At 46.6% G+C, this 25,166-nt stretch overlaps 2 protein-coding genes across 2 annotated transcripts; both read left to right on the top strand.

Annotated features, from left to right (window-relative positions):
- Positions 1 to 627: 627 nt before the first annotated feature.
- Gpatch3 (G-patch domain containing 3) lies at positions 628 to 8,876 on the top strand. The gene is made up of 7 exons (XM_020183116.2): positions 628 to 1,092; positions 3,142 to 3,563; positions 4,818 to 4,992; positions 6,572 to 6,631; positions 7,534 to 7,655; positions 7,860 to 7,987; positions 8,506 to 8,876. Exons 1-7 carry the CDS (start codon positions 654 to 656, stop codon positions 8,720 to 8,722), a joined length of 1,563 nt encoding a protein of 520 aa, XP_020038705.2. The 5' UTR covers positions 628 to 653; the 3' UTR covers positions 8,723 to 8,876.
- Positions 8,877 to 9,102: 226 nt separating this feature from the next.
- Gpn2 (GPN-loop GTPase 2) lies at positions 9,103 to 21,264 on the top strand. The gene is made up of 5 exons (XM_074080895.1): positions 9,103 to 9,936; positions 11,123 to 11,279; positions 12,912 to 13,072; positions 14,188 to 14,318; positions 15,418 to 21,264. The coding sequence occupies exons 1-5, from the start codon at positions 9,526 to 9,528 to the stop codon at positions 15,488 to 15,490; spliced, it is 933 nt and encodes a 310-aa protein (XP_073936996.1). The 5' UTR covers positions 9,103 to 9,525; the 3' UTR covers positions 15,491 to 21,264.
- The last annotated feature ends 3,902 nt before the right edge of the window (positions 21,265 to 25,166 follow it).

Here is a 25,166-nt window from a genome sequence, read left to right on the forward strand (position 1 = left end):
CATCAACTTACATTTCCAGTAGTAGTGTGACAGCTCCAGGTCCACCATTTGAGCACTGGCCCTTGAGGATTTAAAAATTAGCCAATGTGGTGGATGAGAAGTGGGGCTCCTTGCACTTCCTTCAACTATTGTGACTGAGCATCTTTCATTATTAATTAAACGTATATGTTTCCTCTTCGGCCCATTTTTTTCTAGGCAAGAACTCTTATCATTTGAGCTACTCCGCCAGCCCTCGGCCCATTTTTCTATTCTGTGGTTTGGCTTTTTTCTTACTAATCGGTGAGAGTTCATCAATGTTTTGAAAGAATAAATGGATGAACGGCTAAAAAGGTTCTAAACTGAGGAAGACTGATTAAGATTTAGCAGACCCTCAACAACTATATAGCTTTAAAAATGACGCCTCCAGCTGGTCTCAGCTTGATCCTCAGTTAAGCCTTCTTGAAGACTTCTATAACCCCACTTTTCAGGTGAGTTTTTTCATCATTGTCAAAGCACACGGACAACTTCTCCTGGTCCTTCCCGGATACAGCTTCCACATACGGTTTAGCCTGACAAATTCACCACCAGTCACGGGTTCTGCAATTTCCGGCAACTGCATGGATTCTCGGCAGTCTCGCGAGAGTTGGTTCCCGCAGATCATGTGACCATCCAAGATGGCGGCGCCCACCGAGATGGAAGAAGAGGAGGCAGTTTATCTAGTAGTGACCGGCATTCCCTCTACGTTGCGATCGGCCCAGCTTCGGAGCTACTTTAGTCAGTTCAGGGAACAGCGCGGTGGGGGATTCCTCTGTTTTCACTACCGGCATCGGCCGGAGAGAGTTCCTTCCCAGGCCGCTTCCCATTCTGCCCCATCTTCTTCCGACCCTGCGATGGAGGGTCAGGTTCTCACCCAGACCCCGGCCACCGATGCCCGCGCTCTCTCTACTGCGGTCCAGACTCGCACCTGCTGCTGCATTATCTCAGTACGGGGATTAGCTCAAGCCCAGAAGGTTGTTCACATGTACTCGGGCCGCCGGTGGCTGGATTCTCAGGGAATTTGGCTTCCGGGTCGCTGTGTCATCCGTAGACTTAGGCTACCCACTGAGGCATCAGGTATGAGAAATAAAGACAACGGACTGGGCCTACGGGTTTTGGGACGGAAGCATCCTTTCTGAGTGTTGGAGAAGTTAAGCCAAGCCTCTGGTTACGATTCTACAAGTTCAGTCATTTCTGGACAGAGCTTCAGGCTCGATTTGCACCTTAGTTTAACTTGGGGATTTAAAAGGTTTATTCAGATAATCTTCTATTTTCCAATGTATTCTATTTTGTTCTTTTTGAGATCCTTTTCTATATCTGGGGAGTTGATTTTGCACTAACACACAGGGAATAAAGGAAATTGGGTTTCTGTTAACTTACAGAGACCAACTTTCCAAAGAAGAGTTTATTTGGAAAAGAGGGATTGAAGTTGGGGAATTCTTGTGCCATGCGGAACCATGGTGAACCATATCCAGGGAGGCAAAGGAAAGATTTTTTAAGAGGCAAAATGAGGATGTTTGCATAAGTTGTTTTGAAACAATTATCTTACAAGGATCAATAACAAGGGTGGCATCAGTTCAGGGTTGAAAAGGCAGTTGTTGGGCAGGTGCCCTCTTAGAAGTACTTTTTGTGCCAGGTTGTGGTGGTCTGTGCAAGGTTGTGGTTTTGGCAGGGTCTGTGGGGACTGTATCTTTAATCAGGGAGATATATGCTGGAGAACCCTCCCTTTGTGCTCTCCTGGCTTTATTTTGTTAAGCTTTCCCATAAGTGACTCCGTGTAGATTTTCTGACGACTTTCATATAACTCTCTTACTGTCTTTCCCTCTTGCATCTCTTTGGCTTCTCACCCAGACAATCTCTTTTCTCTGGACATTAAACACTTGGAAAGCCACTTTTTTGGAGAAACAGGAAGTACAGTGCAGAGCCCTCTAATTTACTCATTCAATAAGTGCTCATATTGTTAGATCTAGTGTGACATAAATTGGTATGCACAGAACAGTAGGACACAGTCTGTGCTTAGAATCCACCGAGAAAGACAGATTTGGAAAAGGTTAATTGTTACAGAGATTCTAATGTTAACCATTACTGAGCATGCTGTATATACTTGTTTTCTCAGTACTGGGGTTTGAAAGAGCCTTATGCTTGCTAGGCAGATGCTCTTACCACTTGAGCCACTCCACCTGCCCCTTTTTTGTGTTGGGTATTTTTTTTTTTTCGCACTATTGGGGTTTGAACTTGGGGCCTACACCTTGAGCCATCCCACCAGCCCTTTTTTGTGATGAGTTTTTTCGAGATAGGGTCTCTTGAACTATTTGCCTGGGCTGGCTTCAAGCTGCAATCCTCCTGGTCTCTGCCTCCCTAGTAGCTAGGATTACAGGTGCCAGCACCTGGCTAGTACTAGGGTTTTGAACTCAAGGCCTTGCACTTGGTAGGAGGCACTCTATCACTTAAGCAATGTTCCAGCGCACTTTCTTTTCTTTTCTTTTCTTTTTTGAATTTTTTAGAGAGATGGAGCCTCTTTAATTACATAGGATTATGTTACCCAACTTCTGGGCTCAAGAGATCCTTCTGCCTCAGCCTCCCTAATAGCTGGGACTACAGACACTCGTCATTACATCCTGCTAGATCGTATTCTGTTTATCACCAAGTGCTGTTAGATGACAGAGAAGGGAGAAACCAACATCCTAGAGAGTTCAGGAATGTAATTTTTTATCTGGATACTGAAAGACAAAAAGGAGTTTGTAGGAAAGAACTGTGTTCAAGATAAATGGCATTTGCAAAGACAGAAGAAATCCTGTGAAACTCTCAGCATATGATAAATTGTTTGGTATAGCTGAGACAAAAGATATGAAAAAGATATGAGAGTGTGTATGGGTGGGAGCTGGTGACAGTTGAGAATCCGAAGGTCAGCATGTGACTGGGAATGTAGCTCAGAGTTAGAGTGCTTGCTTAGCATGGGTAAGGCCCTGTGTTTCTTCCCTAGCACACACACAAAAAAAAGTCAACATAAGTTTGAATGGTAACAACATTAGGGTAACATTTAAAATGTGACTGATTCTGGCTTAGGTGTTACTGGAAGCTCAGGAAGCTTCTGGGTTTCAAAATCTATTCTCCCTCCTTCCCAAGGTTTGGGTTCCTTTCCCTTTAAGACTCGGAAGGAGCTACAGAGTCGGAAGGCTGAAAATGAAGCCTTCACCCTGGCTGACCTGAGGCAACTGCCGGAGTTAAACCCACCAGTGCTGATGCCTAATGGGAATGTGGGGACTCCCTTGAGGGTCTTTTTGGAGTTGATTCGGGCCTGCCGCCTACCACCTCGAATCATCACTCACCTGCAGCTCCAGTTCCCCAAGACAAGTTCTTTCCGACGATACGGCAATGTGCCCTTCAAGTATGAGGACTCTGAGACTGTGGAGCAGGAAGAGCACGTGTACACAGCTGAGGGTGAGGAAATACCCCAGGGGGCCTGCCTTTCAGATACACCAGCCAGTCCCTGTGAAGAGCCCAAGGAGGAGGAGGAAAAAGAGGAAGAAGAGTCTCGTTCAGATGATGTGAGTATATGTGCCATGCTGTTGCTGGCAGCTTAAAGAACCCAAGGCATTAGGATACCACTGGCCACTTCTCCGACCTCTGTGCTTTCACTGTGTGGCTGAACAGTCACCTCTGGATTCTGACCTTGAGTCAGTGGGTTAAACGCCAGCCTGTACTTTTGATTTTGTCAAAGGAATAGACATTCCATAGACTCCTTTCTCCAGACTTGGTTGTTCACCCATAAAATCAAGTGAGGTGAGATTTTTTTAGAAAAACTGTATTGTATGCTTATATGTGTACTCTGAGTAAAAAGTAAGGCACCTGCATTTCAAAGCTCCCAGCATAGCTACCACATCTGCACCACATCCCTAGTGTGGCACTGTCCTGACTTTTCTCCAGCATCGGCTTTACAGTATTGGTTCCTATGTCCTCCTGGGGTTTAACCAGGACAGGGACCCCAAGAGTTTCAAGCCAGGAGTCATCCTGTTATTCCACAAATCAAACAGTTGTAAGCCAGAGGACTAGCTCATGATTCAAAAGACATCCTTCCACCTATATCCTACCTTCAAAGAACCTAAAATCTTGAAGGGACAGAACCAGCATCTGGGAAGACATATGGAATGATGACGACCTAGGTTTGCATGCTGGCACTACCACTTTCTTGGTGTATTGTCATGGGCAATTCACTTTATTCCTCTGAACCTAGGTTTCCTCATCTAGAGAATGGGAATGATGACACTTAACTCACAGAGTGGTTGGGATGACTAAAGGAGCTGAATTATGGGAAGAGTCTGATACACAGTAGATTCTGTGTTAGTTCTTGTCCCTTCTTTCTTTGTGACATAGTGTATAAAGGCTTAAACAGTGTGCACTGATTAGCACTGAGGGTTCAGAGATTGGTGACAGAGCTATGGACTGAAGTGAGAAGACTTCATGTAGACTGCAGGACTCAAGGGAATGAAAAATATTTAACCAAGAGGAAAAGAAAAGGATGTCGGGGAGGAGGGCACATACATCCGGTCCGGAAACTGCACAGCCAAAAGCACAGAGCTAAGAGTGAGTCAGGCTTGTGGGAGGGGGAACAAACTACATGGAGAATCTTAAGGGGACAGAGAGATGTTTGGTTAAGGCTCTCAGGTCCAAATACACGCTGCTTCTGGAGAACCCTTAAGGTGTGGAGCTCAGGGCCCAGTCCTCTGTGCCCTGAAGCTCCCTCCTCTGAGCCTGAGGTGAGGAAGCTGGATAAGCAGGTCACCTCTCTCCACCTTCTCCAGGATGATGACCGGGGTGAGGAGTGGGAGCGACATGAAGCACTGCACAATGATGTGACCAGGCAAGAGCGGACCACCGAGCGGCTCTTTGAAGAGGAGATTGAGCTTAAGTGGGAGAAGGGTGGCTCTGGTCTGGTATTCTATACCGATGCCCAGTTCTGGCAGGAGGAAGAAGGAGGTAAGGCCATCTGTTAGTCAGTTTTCTGTTACTGTAACAAACATTGGAGATAAATCAATTTATAAAGAGAAGAGGTTGAAGTCAGGTGTGGTGGTGCAGGCCTTGTAATCCCAGCAGGTGGGAGGCAGAGGCAGCAGAATTGCATGTTCAAGGCCAGCCTGGGCTACATAATGACACCCTGTCTCAATTTAAAAAAAGAAATAAAAGGAAAAAAAAAAAGGGTTGGGGGCATGACTCAGGTGTTAGACTGCTTGCTTAGAAAGTGCAAGGCTTTAAGTTCAATTCCCCCTCACCAAAAAAAAAAAAAAAAAAAAAAAAAAAGCCTTTGTACAGAAGTACTTATTTGCTAGGGGTATGACTCAAGTGGTAGAGTACTTGTGTAGCATGTGTGAAGCCCTGGGTTCAATCACCAGTACCACAATTTGAGAGAGAGAAAAGAGGAGAGAGATAAAGAGAGAGGTTTATTTTGGCTCAGTTTCAGAGGTTTCAGTCCATGGTCAATTGGCCCAGTTGTTTTTGGACCTGTGGTGAGGTAACACATTGTGGTAGGAGTTCATGACACAGGAAGCCTATTCACCTCATGGATGGGATGCAAAGAAGAGAGGAGGAAGAGACGTGGATCCTACAGTCCCCTTCAAGGGCATACTCTCAGTAACCTAAAACTTGCCACTAGGCCCTCCTCTCTTTTTTGGGGGGGGGTTGTGGTACTGGGGTTTGAACTTGGGGCCTTGAAATTGCTAGGCAAGTGCTCAACTAGTTGAGCCATGCCCCCAGCCAACAAGAGTTTGTTTTTTGTTTTTTTATTTTGTTTTGGCTTTGAGTTTTTTTTGGCTAAGATTTATCTAGCAAAATAGGATAAAGTAGGAAGAAATAGAAAAGGGAAAGGGGAGCACCTCCTGCTTGACACACAGGGGGTGAGAGAGGAGAGATTCCAAGAGCCTTTCTTTTGAGAGTTTAATTTTTCTTATGCTTCTGAAATTGGCTGCAAAGTGTGTATGTTAAATAGCTAACCCCCAGTATCTCAGAATAAGGTTGTATATGGAGATAGGTTTTTCTTCTTTTTTTTTTGCAGTGTTGGGTATTGAATCCAGGGCCTTGTGCTTGCCAAGCAAGTGTGCTACCACTGAGCCACATTCCCAGATAGACCCCACCTCTTAAAAGTTTTATCACCTCCCAATAGTGCCATGCTAGGGCTAAACCTTTTATACGTGGGGGCTTTTGGAAGACAAAATTTAAGATCCAAATTATAGCAGGCTGATAGCAGTAGTGATCCCTATTGTATTCTCTCAGGGTTCTCTCTTCCACCCTAACAGTGTATTTCCTAACAATGAATGCAAACAAAAAGCTAGGGAACAGGCTTACCTTTATTGTATATGAGAGACTAGTCATCCTTTTTTGGAATGAGGAAGCAGTGGACAGAAAATATGTATCTCTACTTGAATTCTGAATAACCCTCCCAGAGGAAACTTGAAAACACAAACCAGGGCTCCAGGTTCTAGAACATGTGTCTAACTCTAAATTTTGCTCTCAGCAAAATTGAGAGTACTTAATCCACTCTGTTGTTTTTATATTCCTGCAGACTTTGATGAACAGACAGCTGATGACTGGGACGTAGACATGAGTGTGTACTACGACACAGGTACTGAGCAAGCAGAGGACTGGGAGGTGGAACTGGTGCCCTGACCTGCAGGTGACTACACTTTGCTAGACATGCTTAGCAGACGCTAAGACAAAGGACCAGTTCCCTTGGAGTAGCCCTGGACACAGCTGAGGGGATTAGTTCTCGGACCCCCACAAATACCAAAATCTGCAGATGGTCATATCCCTTATATAATATGGTGTAGTATTTGCTTTCAATCTACACACATCCTGTTTGCTTTAAATCATCTACTTTTTTTTTTAAATCATCTCTAGATGTCTCAGAATGCTTAATGAAATGTAAATGCTATGTAAGTAGTTATTATGCTGTATTGTACAGGGAGTGACAAGGAAAAAAAAAGTCTGCCCATGTTCGGTATGGATGCACTTTTTATTCCTGAGTATTTTCAATCAATGGTTGGTTGAATGCACAGATGCAGACCCTGTAGATACAAGGGCCATCATGCGCTCATCATCTCTAGTTGTGTTCACTAAATGCTGGTATGGACAGAGCCTTTTTCCTTTTTCTGTGAGGAGAAAGGACACAAGGGAACAGACCTCAGGAAGCTCTGGGTCTGATGGGCAGGCCCTGGTGGAATGGGATGTTCAGAAGCTCGGGTTCTGGTCGGAATGTATTTTGGGACTAAAAAATGATCTGGGGGTCAGGGGAGCGAGACCTGAGGTGTAATTTCATCTATTGGCCCTGTGACATTTCTTCACCACAAGCTTATCTATAAGATGGGAGGAGCCATTGTTCCTGTTCTTGCTGAGCCCCCAGTCTAATGAGAGAGATAACAGGACATCATGAAAGTGAATCAGTAAATCTTGGGAGGGAATCCTAGAACCCTGAACCCTTCCCTTCTGTTGAGAAGGAAACTTCCACAAACTGGGCTGTTTCTTCAGATGGTGGAGACAAGGACGCTCGAGACTCTGTCCAAATGCGTCTGGAACAGAGGCGTCGTGATGGCCAGGAAGATGGGTCCATGATTGGACACCAGGTGGGCACCTTTGAGCGACATACTAAGGTGAGTGAGCACTCTGCTCAGCCCACTGACCCCATCTATTTTCCTTCTTTACCTCCATTATTTCCTTTTTTTTGAAACAGGATCTGTCTATGTGGACAGGCTAGTTGTGAACTAGCACCCCTCCTGCCTTAGCCTGAGATTACAGGTGTGCATTACTACATCTCACTTGAGTCAATTTCTTGAGTCTTGCCCTTCCCTCTGCAGGGTATTGGTCGGAAGGTAATGGAGCGCCAAGGCTGGGCTGAGGGCCAGGGCCTGGGCAGCAGATGCTCTGGGGTGCCTGAGGCCCTGGATGGTGATGGCCAACACCCCAGATGCAAGCGTGGATTGGGGTGAGTATGGCTGAGGAACTTTCAGCTATGTCCTGGTTTTCCTCTTTCCATTGGTTTTGGGGTGGATATTGGGTATGCCTAGGGGATCAACTTTAAAGCAGAGTTGGAAGGAAAAAGTAAATCTGCCACTACTCCTTTTTGTTTTAGCCCAAACCCTATTCCTTAACAGAATCCCCTAGAAGAATAATTCTCCCCAGCCTGAGTTTGGACTCAGTAACTGTTAGGGACCCTGTAGTGATGGAATGATGATGGAATGAAAATTCTATCTGAGGTCCCTGGTTGCTGGCACAGGGTAAATCCAGATTTAAAGCTGTGTCTTTGGGGCTGTGGGTGTGGCTCAGTGTGCTTGCCTGGCACACAAGGGCCCTGGATTCAATCACCAGTACTTCGTGCAAAAAACACAACAACAACCAGAAGTAATTCTGTATATGTAGTAGCTACTTCCCTGTCCTTTCCCAGCCTCTTTACTGGAGCTGTAGACGCAGCAGTTCTCTTATTGAAAGCCCTTTTTTATCCAGATACCATGGAGAGAAGCTCCAGCCATTTGGGCAACTGAAGAGGACACGTAGAACTGAATTGGGGCTCATTTCCACCATCTATGATGAGCCTCTACCCCAGGACCAGAGGGAGTCCCTGCTCCGCAGCCAGCCACCCACTAGAATGAAGTTTCGGACAGACATGGCCTTTGTGAAGGGTTCCAGTTGTGCCGTGGACAGCCCCTCAGAGCCCAAGTGAGGGTTGAGGGCTTCCTTGGTCAGAATCACTCACAGCTGCAGGATGGCGGCCTTGTCTACCACTGAAGCACAAAGGAGTCTGGAAGAGTCGCAGTTCTGAGCCTGCTTCCGGGTCTCTACCTCATGGGCATTAAAAAAACACCACTACAAAAACACGACCCTACCCGTCGGATATTAGGATTTAATGGCCTCTCCACCTTGGTTCGTTTGTGCTTGCCCCGGAGAGCTGGACTGCCTGAGGCCACCAGCACTATCTTCCTTGGGGGGGGGGTCGGGGGGGGGGGTCTCCCCAGGGAAAAAGACGTGAAGACTTGGCTGATTCAAGAGAGGGTCTCGGCCAGCTCTTGCACCTCTACCCTCAGCTGGAGGCGCGTAGGGAGAGTCTGCTGGATGGCTCGGGTTTGCGACGGAGCGGAATAACGAAGTTTGCAACTGTGTCCGTGCAGAATCTTCTATCCGGCCTGAGGAGAGCCATAGGAATCCCGAGACAGGACCTCCCAGGGGCCGGAGTCCCCGCGGGAGAATGCGGCTGCGTGGCCACGCCCCGGCGCTAGCTAATACGTCACCGCCGTGAGGGCGGGACTTCCTCTGCGGTGCAGTTTCCGTCGCCATCCGGAAGTAAAGAGCGGGTTCCGTCAGTGCTTTGCCATTTGCTTGAGTTCACGTTCTTTGGCAACTCCAGGGCACCGTTGCCAGCTATCAGGCAAGTGTACGATCAGGGACCCTCGCTCTGGACCCCGTCACAGCTGCCAGCCCTGTTTCTTCGCTGAGCTGGCTTGCTCAGCCCCAGGCGGCGTTCCGCCCATGGCGGGGGCCGCTCTGGCCACGGCCTTCGGGCAGGCAGTGATCGGCCCGCCGGGCTCGGGGAAGACCACATACTGCCTGGGCATGAGTGAGTTCCTGCGCGCGCTAGGCCGGCGCGTGGCGGTGGTGAACCTGGACCCTGCCAACGAGGGACTGCCATACGAGTGCGCCGTGGACGTGGGCGAGCTGGTGGGGCTGGACGACGTGATGGACGCGCTGCGTCTGGGGCCAAACGGCGGCCTGCTCTACTGCATGGAGTACCTGGAAGCCAACCTGGACTGGCTGCGCGCCAAGCTCGACCCCCTCCGGGGTCACTACTTCCTCTTTGACTGCCCCGGCCAGGTGGAGCTCTGCACGCACCACGGCGCCCTGCGCAGCATCTTCTCCCAAATGGCCCAGTGGGATCTCAGGGTGTGTCTCGGGTCGGGCAGGCTATTTTGTAGATGTAGCAACTGAGACAAGACAGGTGCCACGCTCTCGTGTCATACAGCGAGACGACAGGAGCTGAGTTGCGTTGGAGTAAAAGAGTTGTTAGTTCGATTTTTGCCTCTGTCACTGACTTGCTGTGTGTGTGATCTAGGTCACTCACCTCTCTAACTGATTTGTTAATACCAAGCTTGGGATTTTTGGAAATAGGGACTGAATTATGTAGAAAGAGGCAGAATGGGCTGGTAGTGTGGCTCAAGTGGTAGAGCGCCTGCCTAGCAAGCGTGAGGCCCTGAGTTCAAACCCCGCGTTCAAACCCCGCTACCACCAAAAATAAAATAAAAAGTTAAAAAGAAAAGGAAAAGTGACATGATGTGTTTTCTTTTATTTTCTTTTTCTTTTTTTTGACAGTACTGGGGTTTGAATTCAAGGTTTCATGCTTGCTAGGCAGGCGCTCTACCACTTGGGCCACTCCACCCGCTCCTTTTGTGTGTGTGTGTTGGGAATTTTCAAAATAGGATCTCTTGAACTATTTCCCTGAGCTGGCCTCAAACTATGATCCTCCTGATCTCTGCCTCCAGATTAGCTAGGATTACAAGCATGAGCCATCAGCATCCCGCTGCATGATGATTTTTGTAAGTTGGTAGGCTTAAGTCAGTGAAAGAATGAAAGCCAGGCATAGTAGCATTCACCGACTGAAGCAGAAGGATGACCAGTTCCAGGACAGCCTGAGCTACAAAGCAAGAAGGGGACAGGGTAGAGAAGGAGGGAGGAAGGGAAAGGAAGGGAGAAAGGAAGGAGGGAGGGAACTAAAAAAAGAAAGGGTTTGGGGGCATGGTTCATGTGGTAGAGTGCCTAACTAACAAGCACAAGACCCTGAGTTCACACCCCAGTACTGCCTTCCCCCCCACCCAATGAAAAGGGCAGGTCATGCTGGGGAATTTGCACCTGTTGCCCACTGGGAGGCTCATGTAAGGTATTTTGTAAGAAATTTCGCATGCCTCCTGAGAAAAGGACATGAGGGTGGCTATTAGAACAAAACAAAAGCTGGAGGATGTTTTTGGTTAAAGCTTACACTCAGGCCTCAAGTTTCTCATTTGATGAGAGAAACATAGGCCCAGACATTCCCTACCTCCCCAGGTCACTCTCACCCTGTTTCTTCTTCTCCCAGTTGACTGCTGTTCACCTTGTGGATTCTCACTACTGCACAGACCCAGCCAAATTCATTTCAGTACTGTGCACCTCCCTGGCTACCATGCTGCATGTGGAGCTGCCCCACGTCAACCTCCTCTCCAAGATGGACCTCATTGAGCACTATGGGAAGCTGGGTAAGAGTTCTGTTTTGGGCATGAAGGAGCAAGGCAGCACTTGGTCTGGGGTGAAACACAGATCTCAGGAAGCCCATGCATGGCCTGAAGCCACAACAGGCCCTGACTCCTGCTCATTTACTTTGTGCCATGTGCCAGATACTATTGTAGATTTTGGAGATGAGAGCTCCAGATGGTGATGTGTGTTAAGAAGGAATTAAAACAAGGTGATATGATTGAGTGGCTGGGGAAGAAGGAAGTGAACAATGCCTGGCTGCTGTGAGACAGTGGCATATGGTGAGAGGGAGCCAGGTGAGGGAGGACCGCTTTTATACAGAGGGTTTAGTGGGGGGTAAGGCTTTGTCTTAGTTTGGGCTACTGTAATAAAAATACCATCAACCAAATGGCTTAAACAGCAAGCACTTATTTCTCAGTTATGGAGGCTGGGAAGTCTAACATCAAGATACTGGCAAATCTAGGGTCTGGTGAGGGCCTGCTCTTGGCTTTGAGACAGTCACCTTATAACTGTATCCTTACATGTCAGAGACATGTCAGAGACATGGGGGTGCTTGGGTAGGTAGGCATAAGGTGAGAAAAATTGAGGGAGAAACAGGTTGGCATGAGACAGGAGAGTTGTGTAGAGTCCCAATGGCCGGATTTTTTCCCTGCCAAATTAGTGCTGTGCTGTGCTGGAAGCATTTGTTCCTTAAATAGAACCTCAAGCCATAAAGGAACCTAGAAAAGAGTTACTAAAATGACCAGCGCATGAGCAGAGAGAAAGGTTGTTGGAGAAGTGACATGGCATTGGCCTTGTCCAGGGAAGATTAACTAGCTACCGGTCAGGACAAAATATCAGCACCTCAGAGGGGCCACTTCAGCGTGGAGTCCCTTAGGTCATCTTAGCAGTCCCAAGTGCTTGAATTTTTTGGGCAGAAATAGTATAGGGAGGCCTACTTCTGTTAGCAGGAAGTTATTCATAAAATTGAATCAGGAACCTCACATCTGATCTGGTCTCTTCATTTTAGATTAAGAAGAAACTGGTGGCCCAGAAAGGGAAAGTGATTTGCCCAAGAGACCTGCTGCTAGAATGCAGTAATAATTCAATTTTAGGGTTTGATCTGACCATGAGTTTTAAGAGGCAGGGACTAAACACAGTTTTCAGTACGTCTTTGAATATCGTTGTTTACTCCCATTGATCGAGCACTTCCATGTACCATGCAGTGTGGTTTATAGCATTTAATCCTCACAAAGTCCCATGAGGTGGAGACCTATCTATAGCTATCTGTAGTAAATGGCAAAGCCAGCAGGTAAAACCAAGTGTGTTCTTCTTAGTAACTTCATTTCACAATAGCAACAAGTATTTCAGTGAATGAAGACAGGGGAAAAGAAGAAAATATGGTCCCATTTCATTTATTTATTTTTTGTGGTGCTAGTGATGGAAGCCAGAGCCTCAAGTGTGTTAGCCAAATGTTATACCACAGAGCTACACCCCAAGTCCATAGATTTTGGCTCCCCACACACTGCTGAGGCTTGAACCCAGGGCCTCATACATACTGACCACATGCTTTACCACTAAGCTGCATCCCAAACTCTCCAATCCTTGGGTCTTTAGTCTAATATTAGCTGGTCCTAAACCATGGTGTCTTTTCTTAGCCTTCAACCTTGACTATTACACAGAGGTCTTGGACCTCTCCTACCTGCTTGACCACCTGGCTTCTGACCCTTTCTTCAGCAACTACCGCCAACTCAATGAGAAACTGGTGCAGCTCATCGAAGATTATAGCCTGGTCTCCTTTATCCCTCTGAACATCCAGGTATCGGGTACTTTGAGGCTTCTTCCTCTACCCTAAGCCCTGACATGCCTAGAACTCACTAGCCAAGAGACAGAAAGATTTGAGAGCTAAAACAATGGTCTTTGTCCTGGGTTTATTTGTGGGGCCCCTGTTTTCAGGACCAGGGGCTGTAGTGGGCATGACAAAGAGACTGGAGGAATGGCTCAAGCAGTAGAGCGCCTGCCTCACAAGTGCAAAGCCCTGAGTTCAAATTCCAGAGAGAGAGAGAAGAGGGTGAACCAAACTTTTGCTCTGTCATTTCATGTTTGAAAATGAGTGAGTCCAGAAAGTCACCAGCAAGGGACTCCACCAGGACCAGGGACAAGTGTGTTAGACCCATTCAGCGGGGTAACTTTATTGAGTTCGCAAAGTAGTACCCAAGTCCTGTGCCTCTCACCTTGCCCCTGTAAAGATAACCTAGGAACACAGGTGTGTCTGTGTGTGTTAGATTCCTCTCTGCAGTGGGTAGACCTGAGTTAACTTGTCTCTTTCCTTTCTAATGCCACACTTCTCTGCTTTGAGGAGGAGAGTTATATAGTGTACATACATAACAGCTTCCATTTATTGAAGGCTTTGTCTGCCAGGCACTGATTGCAGTATTTTGATCTGTCCTTTCCACTGTGTGACACAGGAACTATTCCTGTTACTGTATGTGGATAAAGAAGCAATTATAGGTTAAGTAACACATATTTATTAAGTGCCTACCTAGTAGTACTGTGCCAGGCCTGAGGATACAGTGACATATGACTCCCTGACCGTAAGAGGTATGTGGTCAAGTAAGAGGGCAGATGAGTTACTAGGAATTTATTTCTAAGATGGTAGAGATACCATCTGTAACAGGAATGAACTAGGAGACTGAGTGTGCCTAGAGGAATTTATGTGTTCTAATCTGGGTAGGTGGGTGGTCAGGAAAGATGGGATTTAAGACAGGTCTCTGCAGACATGTAGAATTACTCCAGGCCAAGGAAGCTGTGTGTACAGTGACATCATGAGATGCGATCAGGGAGGGTGTATTTGGAGATTGTAGGCAGTTTGATATAGCATCAGTTCTACATACCTCTGTTTTACTCACAGAATTGTTTCTTATTCCTTCTCAGGACAAAGACAGCATCCAGCGAGTTCTGCAGGCTGTGGATAAAGCCAATGGCTATTGTTTCGGGGTACAGGAGCAGCAAAGCCTGGAGGCCATGATGTCTGCTGCAATGGGAGCTGACTTCCATTTCTCCTCGTATCCTTACTCCCAGCCTCACCCACTTCCTGGCCATAGCTATGAGGCCAGGGGCTCAGGATCGGCACAGGAGGTGCAGTCACCACCCTGTGGATGACTGATTTCATACTGGCCAATTGGGCTCCCTGGTGCCTCTTTATATTTGCAAAGGCTGGTACCTTAGAAGGCTTTGGAATTGTCTGTATGTCCAACCCTGGATGCAGGTTTCTCATTAAAAGAGATAGGAGCTGGCAGATGTGCTTCATTTGAGGGAGCCATTTGTCATCCAATGAGAGGCTATGTGTGAGGCAAGAAAGGGAAGTCCATGCCCTCTAGGCTGATGGTCTCAGAGGTCCAGCCTCTACGTAAAGATGGGGTCCTTCCAGCCAACACTAGCTGATCTCCATCAGGCCTTTTACTTATTGGAAATGCAGCTCATGAGGACAGGTGAGTTACAAATGACGGCAGGAGAGCATGCCCTTCCTCATGAAGGAACCATGGAACTGCGTGACACGTGCAGTCAGTGTTGGCAGTGCCAAGTCTTGTCATTTGTGAATGTGATTCCTGTCCTTCTCCATTTTGCTGCTGTCCTAGAGAACATAGGAGACATCCTGTGGGCCAAGCAAAAATTTGTTATTTTCTTTGAGCCTTTGTAAATTCTTTCTCTTGGCAAAAAAAAAAAAAAAAGGGATGATAGCACTTATGAGCACCTCCTGAGTGACAGGTGTCATGCTTGGCACTTCATATTCATTGCCTCATTTCATCCTTACAACAACTCTCCAGTGATCATTTCACAGGAGAGAAAAAAGTGGCAAAATCAGGACTTGAATTCTCCTGGTCTGGCTCCACAGCATGTGCCATAGCCCAGAGCTTGGCAGGTTAGTGCTCCCTGGTCCTTTGATCACCAGAGTGTGGGGTAGAAGCAAATATTAGGGACATTTGGGGCTGTTTCTCAGACCGATTGGTCTCTGTTGCCCATGCCTGATTATGAGGAAAGGAGAGGAATGGGAGGAATATGCTAGATTTGGTTGGAGGGTGGACATCTGTGGAGGTCACATACTGCTAGGGCCAGTCCTCTGTCTTCTGCCTATGCTATTTGCCTTAACACACCATCTCTCAGCACACTGGGCATCCAGGAAAAGTACTTAGCACCCTCAGGCCAATCAGTGGAGCAGGAAGCCATGCAGCTATAGCAACAGCTTGGCTCTGGAGAGCAGAAGACAGCTCAGCAGGCCACAGACCCAAGTCCTCTCAGCTGTCAAGGGAACATTCGGCTCTATAGAGGACTTCTGAACAAAAAGCCAGACATGGCAAAGAGCAGAGCACTGACCACACCCATCTGTGATGCTTTGAGCTCTGGGCCTTGACCCTAGAAAGTTCAACCAGGATGTTTGGGACTGACTCTACTTGGGCTGTGATGGAATGCATTATAATGTGAGTTTATTTTCTACTTGGCATGACTTCCAAACTTTTCTTCAACCCTCCAGGCCCAAGGACTTGGAGCCGGACGCAGGAATATTACCATCCTTCTGGAGAGTTTTTTCCCCCAAAGCACAGGACCTGTCACACTAGAGCATTGACACTCACTCTCCAGTTGTGTGCTTTTGTTTATTTTCAGTTTTAATGGTGATCCTCAAGCTCAAGCCTTCACAGGGGACACTTCTTAACTAGACCTTACTTAATGTTGTTTTCATTGTATGTTTCATGATTTTAGTCCATTTTTGGCAAGTGTTTACGAGTTAAAGTTTAAAAGATTAAAAATTGTACCAGGGATATAGCTCAATGGTAGGACTCTTGCTTAGCCAGTGCTGCATGAGGCTCTGGAGTCAATCACCAGCACTGCCATTAAAAAAAAAAAAAAAAAAAAAAAAGATTGAAGGCTGAAGACTTGCTTCTTTTCTTTCTTTCTTTCTTTTTTTTTTTTTTGTAAAGGGTTTTTTCCAGGTAAGGTCTCACAGGCTGGCTTTGAATTGTGATCCTCCTGATCTCTGCCCCCTCAGTAGCTAGGATTATAGGCATGAACCACTGGTGCCTGACTAAAGGCTTACTTCAAAAATGAAATTTGCTGGGCACCGGTGGCTCATGCCTGTAATCCTAAATACTTGGGAGGCTGAGACTGTGAGGATAGTGGTTCGAGGCTAGCTCAGACAAATAGTTTGTGAGACCCCATGTCCAAAATAAGCAAAGCAAGATCAATTAGAGGTGTGGCTCAAGCAGCAGAGCACCTGCTTTACAAGCTGGTGCCCTAATTCAAACCCCAGTCCCACCAAAAAAAAATGTATGCATAGTAAATTGTTTAGAAAAAAGTTTTAAGGGTAGTTGTTAATGAGAATGTGCAAAAATTAATATGACTTGAAGCTGGGAAATACTGCTGTTTCTTTGCTGTTTTTGCAGCTAGTAGAATGTAGTTCATATTTTCAACCGGTAGGCGGCACCCCAGACTTACTAGCAGTTGTAATCTGGCAGATTGATGTCCTAGGAAAGGTGGTTGTGTCAGAAGTCTTACTTGTAGACCTCTGGGCTTATTAACACATATAAAGGGCTTGGCATTTTACAAAGTGTCTCTACACACTTCATCACATGATTCTCACAGCAACCTTTAGAGCTAGACAACGTGGGGAATATCACTAACCCATTTCCTGGTTTAGGGGGAGAAAACAGGGAGTTTGAACTTCAGTGAACCTGGGTCTCTGCCAGCCTCCTTTGCTGCTGTAATTGTGAGTGTCCTTCCTTTTATACTTATTGGTGAAAAGTTACAGCCCTTATCTTAGCATTTATAGTCAATCAGAAGAAAGAATTTAGGCATCTGTAAATGAATTATGACTACTAAATCATAAATCATAAATCAAGGTAAGGGCTGGGACATGACTGCCTAGCAAGCACAAGGCCCTGAATTCAAACCTCAGGACCACCAAAAATAAATGAACAGGAAGATAGGCTACTAGTGACTTGGGCAGTTAGAGAATTCAGTTTAGGAAAATCTACTGAGACAGTATTCAAATAGGTGACTGACCTTGGCTTCTCAGTTTGGCTAGCCATAGTTGAAGCAGAAGAGTGAAGGGGCTTTGAGGAAGCTACTGTGACTGGAACAGTGTGAAAGCAGCTGACCTCCGCTCCCACGCCTGGCTGTAAGAGGGGATAATAACTAGGTGCTGCCTTCCCAGCATCTTTCATCTGAGGAGTTCAAAGTACCTCACGCCTATTAATAACCTGCACAGTAGGTGGGGAGTACCAACAGAGCAAGCCAGGGAAACTGAGGCTAGGAAGCACAGCCCGGGGCTGGCTGTGAGTCACCTATGGGATCTGGGGCCCAAGAATCCTGACGCCCAGGCTGCTAGACAAATCCCTCACCAGGATGTGAGGGTAGGTGCTGAGTTTTTTTAAACAGTACCAATGGCTGTGGTCATGGGTTTTGATGCCTACCCATCACAGAAGCCTATGCTCTCACCAAAACAAAGCATGTGTGGGGGCTGGAGGGCATCAATTACAACTTTATAGCCTTATATCTCAACACTCTCAGCATTTTTTTCTCTTAAAAGTCATGGAATGAGATGGGTGGCCTTCCAAAACTACAGGCCTTGGTGTGAAGCAAGGGTATTTTCTTTCTAAATAAATGTAGTTTCTGATAGCAAAATTAGTGTCCCCTGTGCCTACATAGGTGGTGGGAAGGGGAAGGCACAATCAGGAAGGGAGAGGGTCTAGGTTCCATTGAGGCTCGTTCAGCATGAAATGTGCAGCCAATAGACCATTCTTCAGTATGGCTGGCACATGGCAACCAATAGTAAGATTATTTTTTTCTTTCCTGATAAAAATAGAAAAGTAAACTTGGAAAATGAAAAGAGAAAGTAAGTCATTCACAATCCTTAATGACAGAATCAATACTTAATACTAAATTTTCTATTCAAATGTGTAATTACATTTTGTGTATTCTTATTTTTCTATTCATATGCACACATTTATATAAGGATATTTTATAAGTGCTTTTTATCGTAATTTTTTCAGTTATACTATTCCATGTGATTAAAAATATATAAAGACTTTTTTGGTGGTACTTGGGGGGTCAAACTCAGGGCCTCAATGTTTGCTAGTCAGATGCTCTACCACTTGAGCACCTTCACCAGCCCTTCAAACCTCTTTAATGTCTACATAATAAATATTTGGTAGTGTGACTATAACCTTGTTTACCTAACCAGATTCCCATGGTTAGGCTATAAGTCATTACCAAGATTTTGTTGTCACAAATAGGGCTGTGATTAACATCTTTGGACCCAAATCCTTGTTGAGTCTCTGATTTTTAGTTTATGATAAAGTCTTAGATTTTCTAGGTTCTAGATTCATATTACTGCAATGCTTTCCAAAAGTGCCACTTTATATCTTACTGACAATGCCATCCTTCCTGATCATCCCTGGTAACTGTGGGTATTAAGATCTGTGCATTTCCTGACTCTGACCTGATTGAATTGGAGACCCCAGCAATTGGAAGATAGTGGAACTGGAAGAGCTCATCAGGGACTATAGGTCATTGGAAAGGCTCCCAGCTTGACCAAGATGCTTAGGAGGGACGGTGAGGCTCTTAAGCCCACAGAACTGAAGCATGACCAGTCTGCCTGAATTAGCAAAATGCTCACCCACAGATGGCTGAGGATAGGAAGTCTAATTCCATTAGGGTCTACAGGAAGCAGAAAGGGAAAGTATACATTGTAGGGATTTTCTGTCCTTAAGAATCCAAAGGGGGAGGAAGTGCTTCAGACCCACCCTAACACAAGGCCTATGCTGGGCCTCCTCCTTCCCTTTTCTCTTACCAGTGGCTGTTGAGCCCCTACCCAGCCAACAAGGGCTGTCCATCCTTCTCCCTGTCCTGTTCAGAAGGGAGAACCCCAGAGTAGCACATATGTCTTTGGCATCAGGCTTGCCATAGATAGGGAAAGCCATATGTTACTGTGTTCCTGCATTTTCAGCCAGGGAGCTAACTCCTGACTGATCCAGAAGCCCAGGTAGCTTAAGACTGACAGCCTGTGAGGGGATGTTTTGGAGCCCAGCTGTGGTGAATGAGATGAGTGCTGATAAAAATGCTCTGGGTAAGAACACACAGCAAGGTTTTAACTTTTTCCTCATTCCAGAACCCTGAGGCAGATGCAAGCAGGGAGATGAGAGGTTCCTTCAAAACCATCCCAAATGGAGCCCAACTGTGGTGAATGAGATGACTCAAGTAGTACAGCACTTTCCCAGCAAATACAAGGCCCTGAGTTCAATCCCTAGTACCAAGAAAAAAAAATCACATGTGGCACATTGTGTATTCCTAGCTGCTCAGATTACTTGAGACAAGGAGTTCAAGACCAACCTGAGAAACATAGTGAGGACCCTTCCTCAAACAAAAATATCCCCACTATCAAATCTGAAGCAGTATGCTTGCTGTGTAAATTCAGCTTGAAGAGGCTAGGCACCGGTGGCTCACACCTATAATCCTAGCACTCAGGAGGCAGAGATCAGGAGGATCATGGTTGAAGATCAGCCCAGGTAAACAGTTCAAGAAATCCTATCTCAAAAATACCCAACACAAAACACAGCTGGCAGAGTGGCTCAAGTGGTAGGGCACCTGCCTAGCAAGTATGAGGACCTGAGTTCAAAATCTACTACCATAAAAAGAAACATTGCTTTGTGGAGTCGCAGAAACAGCAAAGGAAGGTTGGGGCATAAGTGAGATTTCTCATTTTTTAAGTAATATCAGAGGCACATATATCCATTTTTAGCTAAAAGTATGTCCCTTCTATAAGTTAGACAAGATTTCAGGTTAGCTTTAGTCTAGAAGAGAAAAGGAGGGTTGGTGGAGTGGCTCAAGTGTTAGAGCATCTACCCAGTATTGCCAAAAAAAAAAAGTAAGGAAAGGAGACAATGTGTCTTTCCTCCCTTCCAACAAATATCGAATACCACATTCAGATGTATTAAATGCTGTACCCACAGATTTAAAGACTCCATGTTTTTGAGGGTCTTGGGTTTCCTTCTTATCTCTAGACAAGGGTTAAATTTCCCTGCACTGTAGGGAGAAGAATGGGTGGAGATGAGAGATGAATCAGCCTGACACCCCCAGGGTGACATACCTGTCTGCTGCCCCCACAGACATTCCTGGCTCCTGACTCAATAGGTAGGTGGGACTAAGAGGCCTTTAAGGAGAGGGGGATCTACCCTGCAGAAACCTGCCTTCCCCACCCCACACAATGTAGAGATGGGGGATGGTGTGGGCCTGTATACTGGGTGAAAAGAATTCAAAGGAACAAAGAATGGAACCAGGTTAAGGAAATTTAAACTTGTTGAGTGAACCAGGAAATCAGTCCACTTCACAACCATTTAAGACAATTCTTTGCCCAGCCCTAGAGTGGAGTTAGATTAAGAAAAGGGCAAGAAAAAAAGGCTTTCTTGATTAATAGTCTAAAACACGAGGAGGCAGCATAGCATAATGTTCTTTTAAAACTTATTTTTAACACATGAAACTCCAATATACAAAACAGACATACAGTCAACGTGTGTGGAAATGGGAAACTCTTGACCACCTGGGCTCCTGCCCACAGCAGCTACTGGGAAGCCCTCTGAATACAGTTTGAAAATAACTGGTGTAGTTTAAATAGATCATGGGCCTTGGAGTCAGACCCTATCCCACTCCCAGCAGTTGTATGACCTTAGTTATTAAGTTATTTAGCTGTTTTGACCCTCAGTTTCTTCATATGCAAAATAAACTTGAAAATATTGCTGTATAGAATAAGGTATGAAACTGGTTGGCCCATACTAGCATACCCAGCGCCTATTATTACTGTAATCTCTAGGAAGAAGCAGGAGAGGGGCACTGTTGGTCAGAAGAGCAATCTTGGTGTAAATATTTGCTATCAGGAGGTTTTGCTGAAAAGGCATGGGATATTCGGACCTTGGACACGTGTGTGTGTGTGTGTGTGTGTGTGTGTGTGTGTGTGTGTGTGTGTGTTGCTGCTAGGGAAGAGCATCTGCTGTGCTTTTCTGGAAGTAGCCACAAGTGGCCACCATGGTCTATCTGATCCTGGTGCCTCAGCCTCCCTAAGATGCTTGGTTTATTCTGAGAAGGCAGTCTTGTCATCTGTTACCTGCACCTTTGGGTCTACCGAGTCAATTTGGACTTTGCTTTCTGAAGTAACTATATTCTAAAGAATTTTAGCTTGCAAATTTTCCCTATACCACCCAAATTTCTAGGAGGGAAAGATCTGTGCAAAGCCCTGAGAATAATTTAGCAGTGTAGAAAGGTATAAGGATAGAGTCACTTGAATCTTTGTGAGCCCAGTCTCTGTCTAGACAGCCCTTCCTCCTCATCCCAGGACCAGTCCTATCTCCATTTCTGTAACAGAGGATCTGGCACTAACCTGGCATTTGGAGGGATTTGGGTTTTAAACTCAAATTCTGAGTACCTTCTGGTACAAACCTTCCAGGATTTACTGTGGGAAGAAAGGAAGACAAAATTGCCATTTTTAGGGATCTCAGGGAGAAGAGAAATAAACTCAGGACATAACTCTAAACCCAGAGGTAGAATCAGGTAGATGTGAAATTATAACTGAATAAATGTACTTATATAAATGTAAAGTAAAACAAATAACACACAAGGCTCTATATTTGTGTTAAAGGAAGAGGAAGGGTGGCTAGTCAACCTTTGACCAGAACATAGCCTTGAAATTTGGAAAAGTTAAAAGAACATGACCTAAGTGGAAGGGATGAATTGTCACCATGAAATTTTTATTGGAACGTGGCATTATTACCTACTTTGCCTTCTGGGACAGATTTTTTTTGGAGGCCTTACTTGTCTAAATGTCTTCTTTTAAACAAAACAAAACAAGCTGTCACTATATAGCTCACACTGGCCTCAAACTCACAGTCCTCCTGCCTCAGCCTCCAGAGTGCTAGGATTACAGGCATGTACCACCATGCCCAGTTCTCAGAACAGATGTGTGTATGTGTATGTGTGTAGTCCTGTGCATGCTAGGTAAGTGTCCTCTCAGGGCTGCACACTTGCAGAGCAGGTGCTCTACGGCTTGAGCCACACCTCCAGGCCATTTTGCTCTGGTTATTTTGGAGATGGGGGTCTCACAAACTGTTTGTTTGGGCTGGTCTTGGACTATGATCCTCCTGATCTCAGTCTCCATAGTAGCTAGGATTACAGGCTTGAACCACTGGTGCCTGGCTCCTTTTTTCCTTATTTTGAGACAGGGTCTTGCTAAGTTGTCCAGGCTGATCTCAAACTCAATATCCTCCTGCCTCAGCCTCCAGAGTAGCTGGGATTACAGGTATGTACCACCATACCTACCTCAGGTTTTTCCTCCCAGTGCTGGGCATCAAATTCAGGGACTTACAAATGCTAGGCAAGTGCTCCGCCACTGAGTTATGCTCCCAGCCTGAGACAGATTTTTAAAATCGAGATATATTAACCATACCCTTAAATGTGCCCTTTTACAGTGTTCCATTCAGTTCATATTCACAAAGTTGTGCAACTATCTACACTATTTAAAATTAGAACATTTTGCCAGGCATACTAGTGCACACCTGTAATCCTAGCATTAGGAGGCTGAGGCAAGGAGGATCATTAATTCGAGGCCACCCTGTAATCCTAGCTACTCAGGAGGCAGAGATCAGGAGGATTACAGTTGGAAGCCAGCCCCTGGCAAGTAGTTTACAAGACCCTATCTTGAAAACACCCATCACAAAAGGCTGGTGGAGTGGCTCAAGTGGTAAGAGCTGCCTAGCAAGCACAAGGCACCCAATGCCGCAAAAAAAAAAAAAAAAAGGAAAAGAAAAGAACCTGGAAAATTTCATCACTCCAAAAGAAATTCTACCCATTAGCATTGCAACTAAAATTTTTAAGATGTCAAATCTAGACCAAGAAAAGGTGACAATAAATGCTTACTAAGAGATTATATGGATATAGATATACAGTTATATCTACTATATATCTGTATCTATCTAGATATGTGTATCTCAGACAAAAAGGTCTGGGACCATTGTGGTCAGAAGCTGATGACTTATCCACATCACATCTAGCCCTAAAACATCTGACTTGATCCTCAAACCACAGCATCTGCTTTTGAAACCTTTCAGCACTTTAGGGCAGCTCATGTCTTCCCATATACAGGACAGCCATGAATCGTCTGGAGTGAACAGGCCAAAGTCACTGAGACAAGAAAGAAGTTTCTTTCCCAGGGCCTACCCCACTAAGAGAAAGTCACTAGACCTGTTTGGTCAGAGAAACCAGGTCATTTCTAGAGCTGAGCCCAGTCTCTGTGGGTTTGGAGCCTTGAAACCCAACCCTCCAGTAGGAAAAGGGGAGAAAACAGGGGACCCAGAAGACATGAGTGGTCCTGCCCCCCTGTAAAATGAGGAGGTGTGACAAAGCCCCATGGATGTGGCCAAACTTCGGCTCTGGGGAACCTGATGAGGTCTCTCCAATCCTGCCAAGTGAAGGAGTGTCCCCTTGATGTCAGACCAGCCTTCATAGGTGACACCGTGAGCACCCCTGTCAGGAAAGCTGCTCCTCAGAGCTCGGCTTGAGCACAGAAATGCTGGAGAAATCCTAGATGTTGGAAGGATTAATTAATCAGCGGTCTTGGGGAGCTATTTTATGTTTTGGTTGGTGCTGTGGTCAAGCGCTGGATCGCTGATCGCTGAGCGACATCCCCGGCCCCTCGAATAGCTATCATTCGCTGAGCTTGCATGGCCCATGGCTACTTGACGCGCATCTGTGCATTTCTTGTGTCAAACTCCACTGCAGCTCTAGGACGAAGGTCCTTCTGGGTTGAACCCAGGGCCTCGCGCTGGCTAGGCAGGAGCCGTACCGCTTGAGCCCCGCCCCAGCCCAGGTACCCTTTTTTGGTCCCCCTCCTAACCCTTTGCAAACCGGGACCCGAAGGCAAGCAAGGTCAAGAGCCCTGGGCAAGGCATGCTGGGAGTCAAACCCAAGCAGTTTTCCTCCCGAGCCCCAAATGTTCACTCTCGTTAATTGCAGAGCCTTTGTTCATGCAATACAGAGGGGAAGCTGACCCACGGTTGCCTCCGACGAGCAGTTGGGGGCGTTTTGATGGCGTTTTCCCAGCCGACCCTGCCGCCAGCCTGGCCAGGCACCGCCGGGTGAGCGGATGACTCAAAGGGAGGGGACTGCATTTTGTGCACGGCCCCGCCCCGTCCCGCTGCTCTGAGGGAGCGGAACTCTCGAGCCGGGCGGGTGGCAACTTGTCGGAGTGAAACCGGGAAAGAGCCGCCCCTCCGCGCCTCAAAGGTGGCGGGGACGCAGCTCAGTCAGTCAGCGTCGTGGCGTCTGCCCAGCGGGGCGGGCAGCGAATACACTGGCTGCGCGCGCTCAGCCCCTCACTCTCTCATTGGCCTATCGGGCCCAGGGGGCGGTACTCTGAGGCAACTCCCTCATATGACTGGATGGTAGTGGCTCCGGGCCCCGCCTCCAGCACGCGGCTGTGAAGGCTGGGCCAAGTGCGGCTGCAGCGGTTCCTGGCGTGTTTCTGCCTGCCGAGAGCCGAGGCTTGTAGGTTAAGCTGACCTGACTCCCTGCGGCTCTTCCCACCCAGCTAGCTCTGGCTTCTCGCCAGCCGATGTCACTTTTCCCAACTCAGACCGCTGGAGGGCGATCCTCTCTTAGAGCTGGGCTTTTTATGGCGTCACCACGCCCCGGTTTCAGATCGTGAGCCCCTCGGGCTCAGGTCTGAGGATTTCATCTGACGGGACTACTCTCCGATGCCAAGTTTGAGGTGCTCAGTGCCACTCATGCAGCGTCTCCCCGCGGCGCGGTCCTCAGATATCGCACCTGAGAGGCACTGGTTTCCTGCCCGCCTCAGATCTGAGCTTTTCAGCTTC

This window comes from Castor canadensis, chromosome 7 (assembly GCF_047511655.1).
Source record: "Castor canadensis chromosome 7, mCasCan1.hap1v2, whole genome shotgun sequence".
In the NCBI taxonomy this organism is placed as follows: domain Eukaryota; kingdom Metazoa; phylum Chordata; class Mammalia; order Rodentia; family Castoridae; genus Castor; species Castor canadensis.

What these genes read in the sequence shown, in the direction of transcription:
- Gpatch3 (XM_020183116.2), top strand. Translation starts at nt 654, where the DNA reads ATGGCGGCGCCCACCGAGATGGAAGAAGAGGAGGCAGTTTATCTAGTA. An exon ending in CTGGCAGGAGGAAGAAGGAG is followed by an intron (nt 4,993 to 6,571) that starts GTAAGGCCATCT and finishes ATATTCCTGCAG; the next exon opens with ACTTTGATGAACAGACAGCT. An exon ending in CCTTTGAGCGACATACTAAG is followed by an intron (nt 7,656 to 7,859) that starts GTGAGTGAGCAC and finishes TTCCCTCTGCAG; the next exon opens with GGTATTGGTCGGAAGGTAAT.
- Gpn2 (XM_074080895.1), top strand. Translation starts at nt 9,526, where the DNA reads ATGGCGGGGGCCGCTCTGGCCACGGCCTTCGGGCAGGCAGTGATCGGC. An exon ending in TGAGCACTATGGGAAGCTGG is followed by an intron (nt 11,280 to 12,911) that starts GTAAGAGTTCTG and finishes GTCTTTTCTTAG; the next exon opens with CCTTCAACCTTGACTATTAC. An exon ending in GCTGACTTCCATTTCTCCTC is followed by an intron (nt 14,319 to 15,417) that starts GTATCCTTACTC and finishes ACCATCTCTCAG; the next exon opens with CACACTGGGCATCCAGGAAA.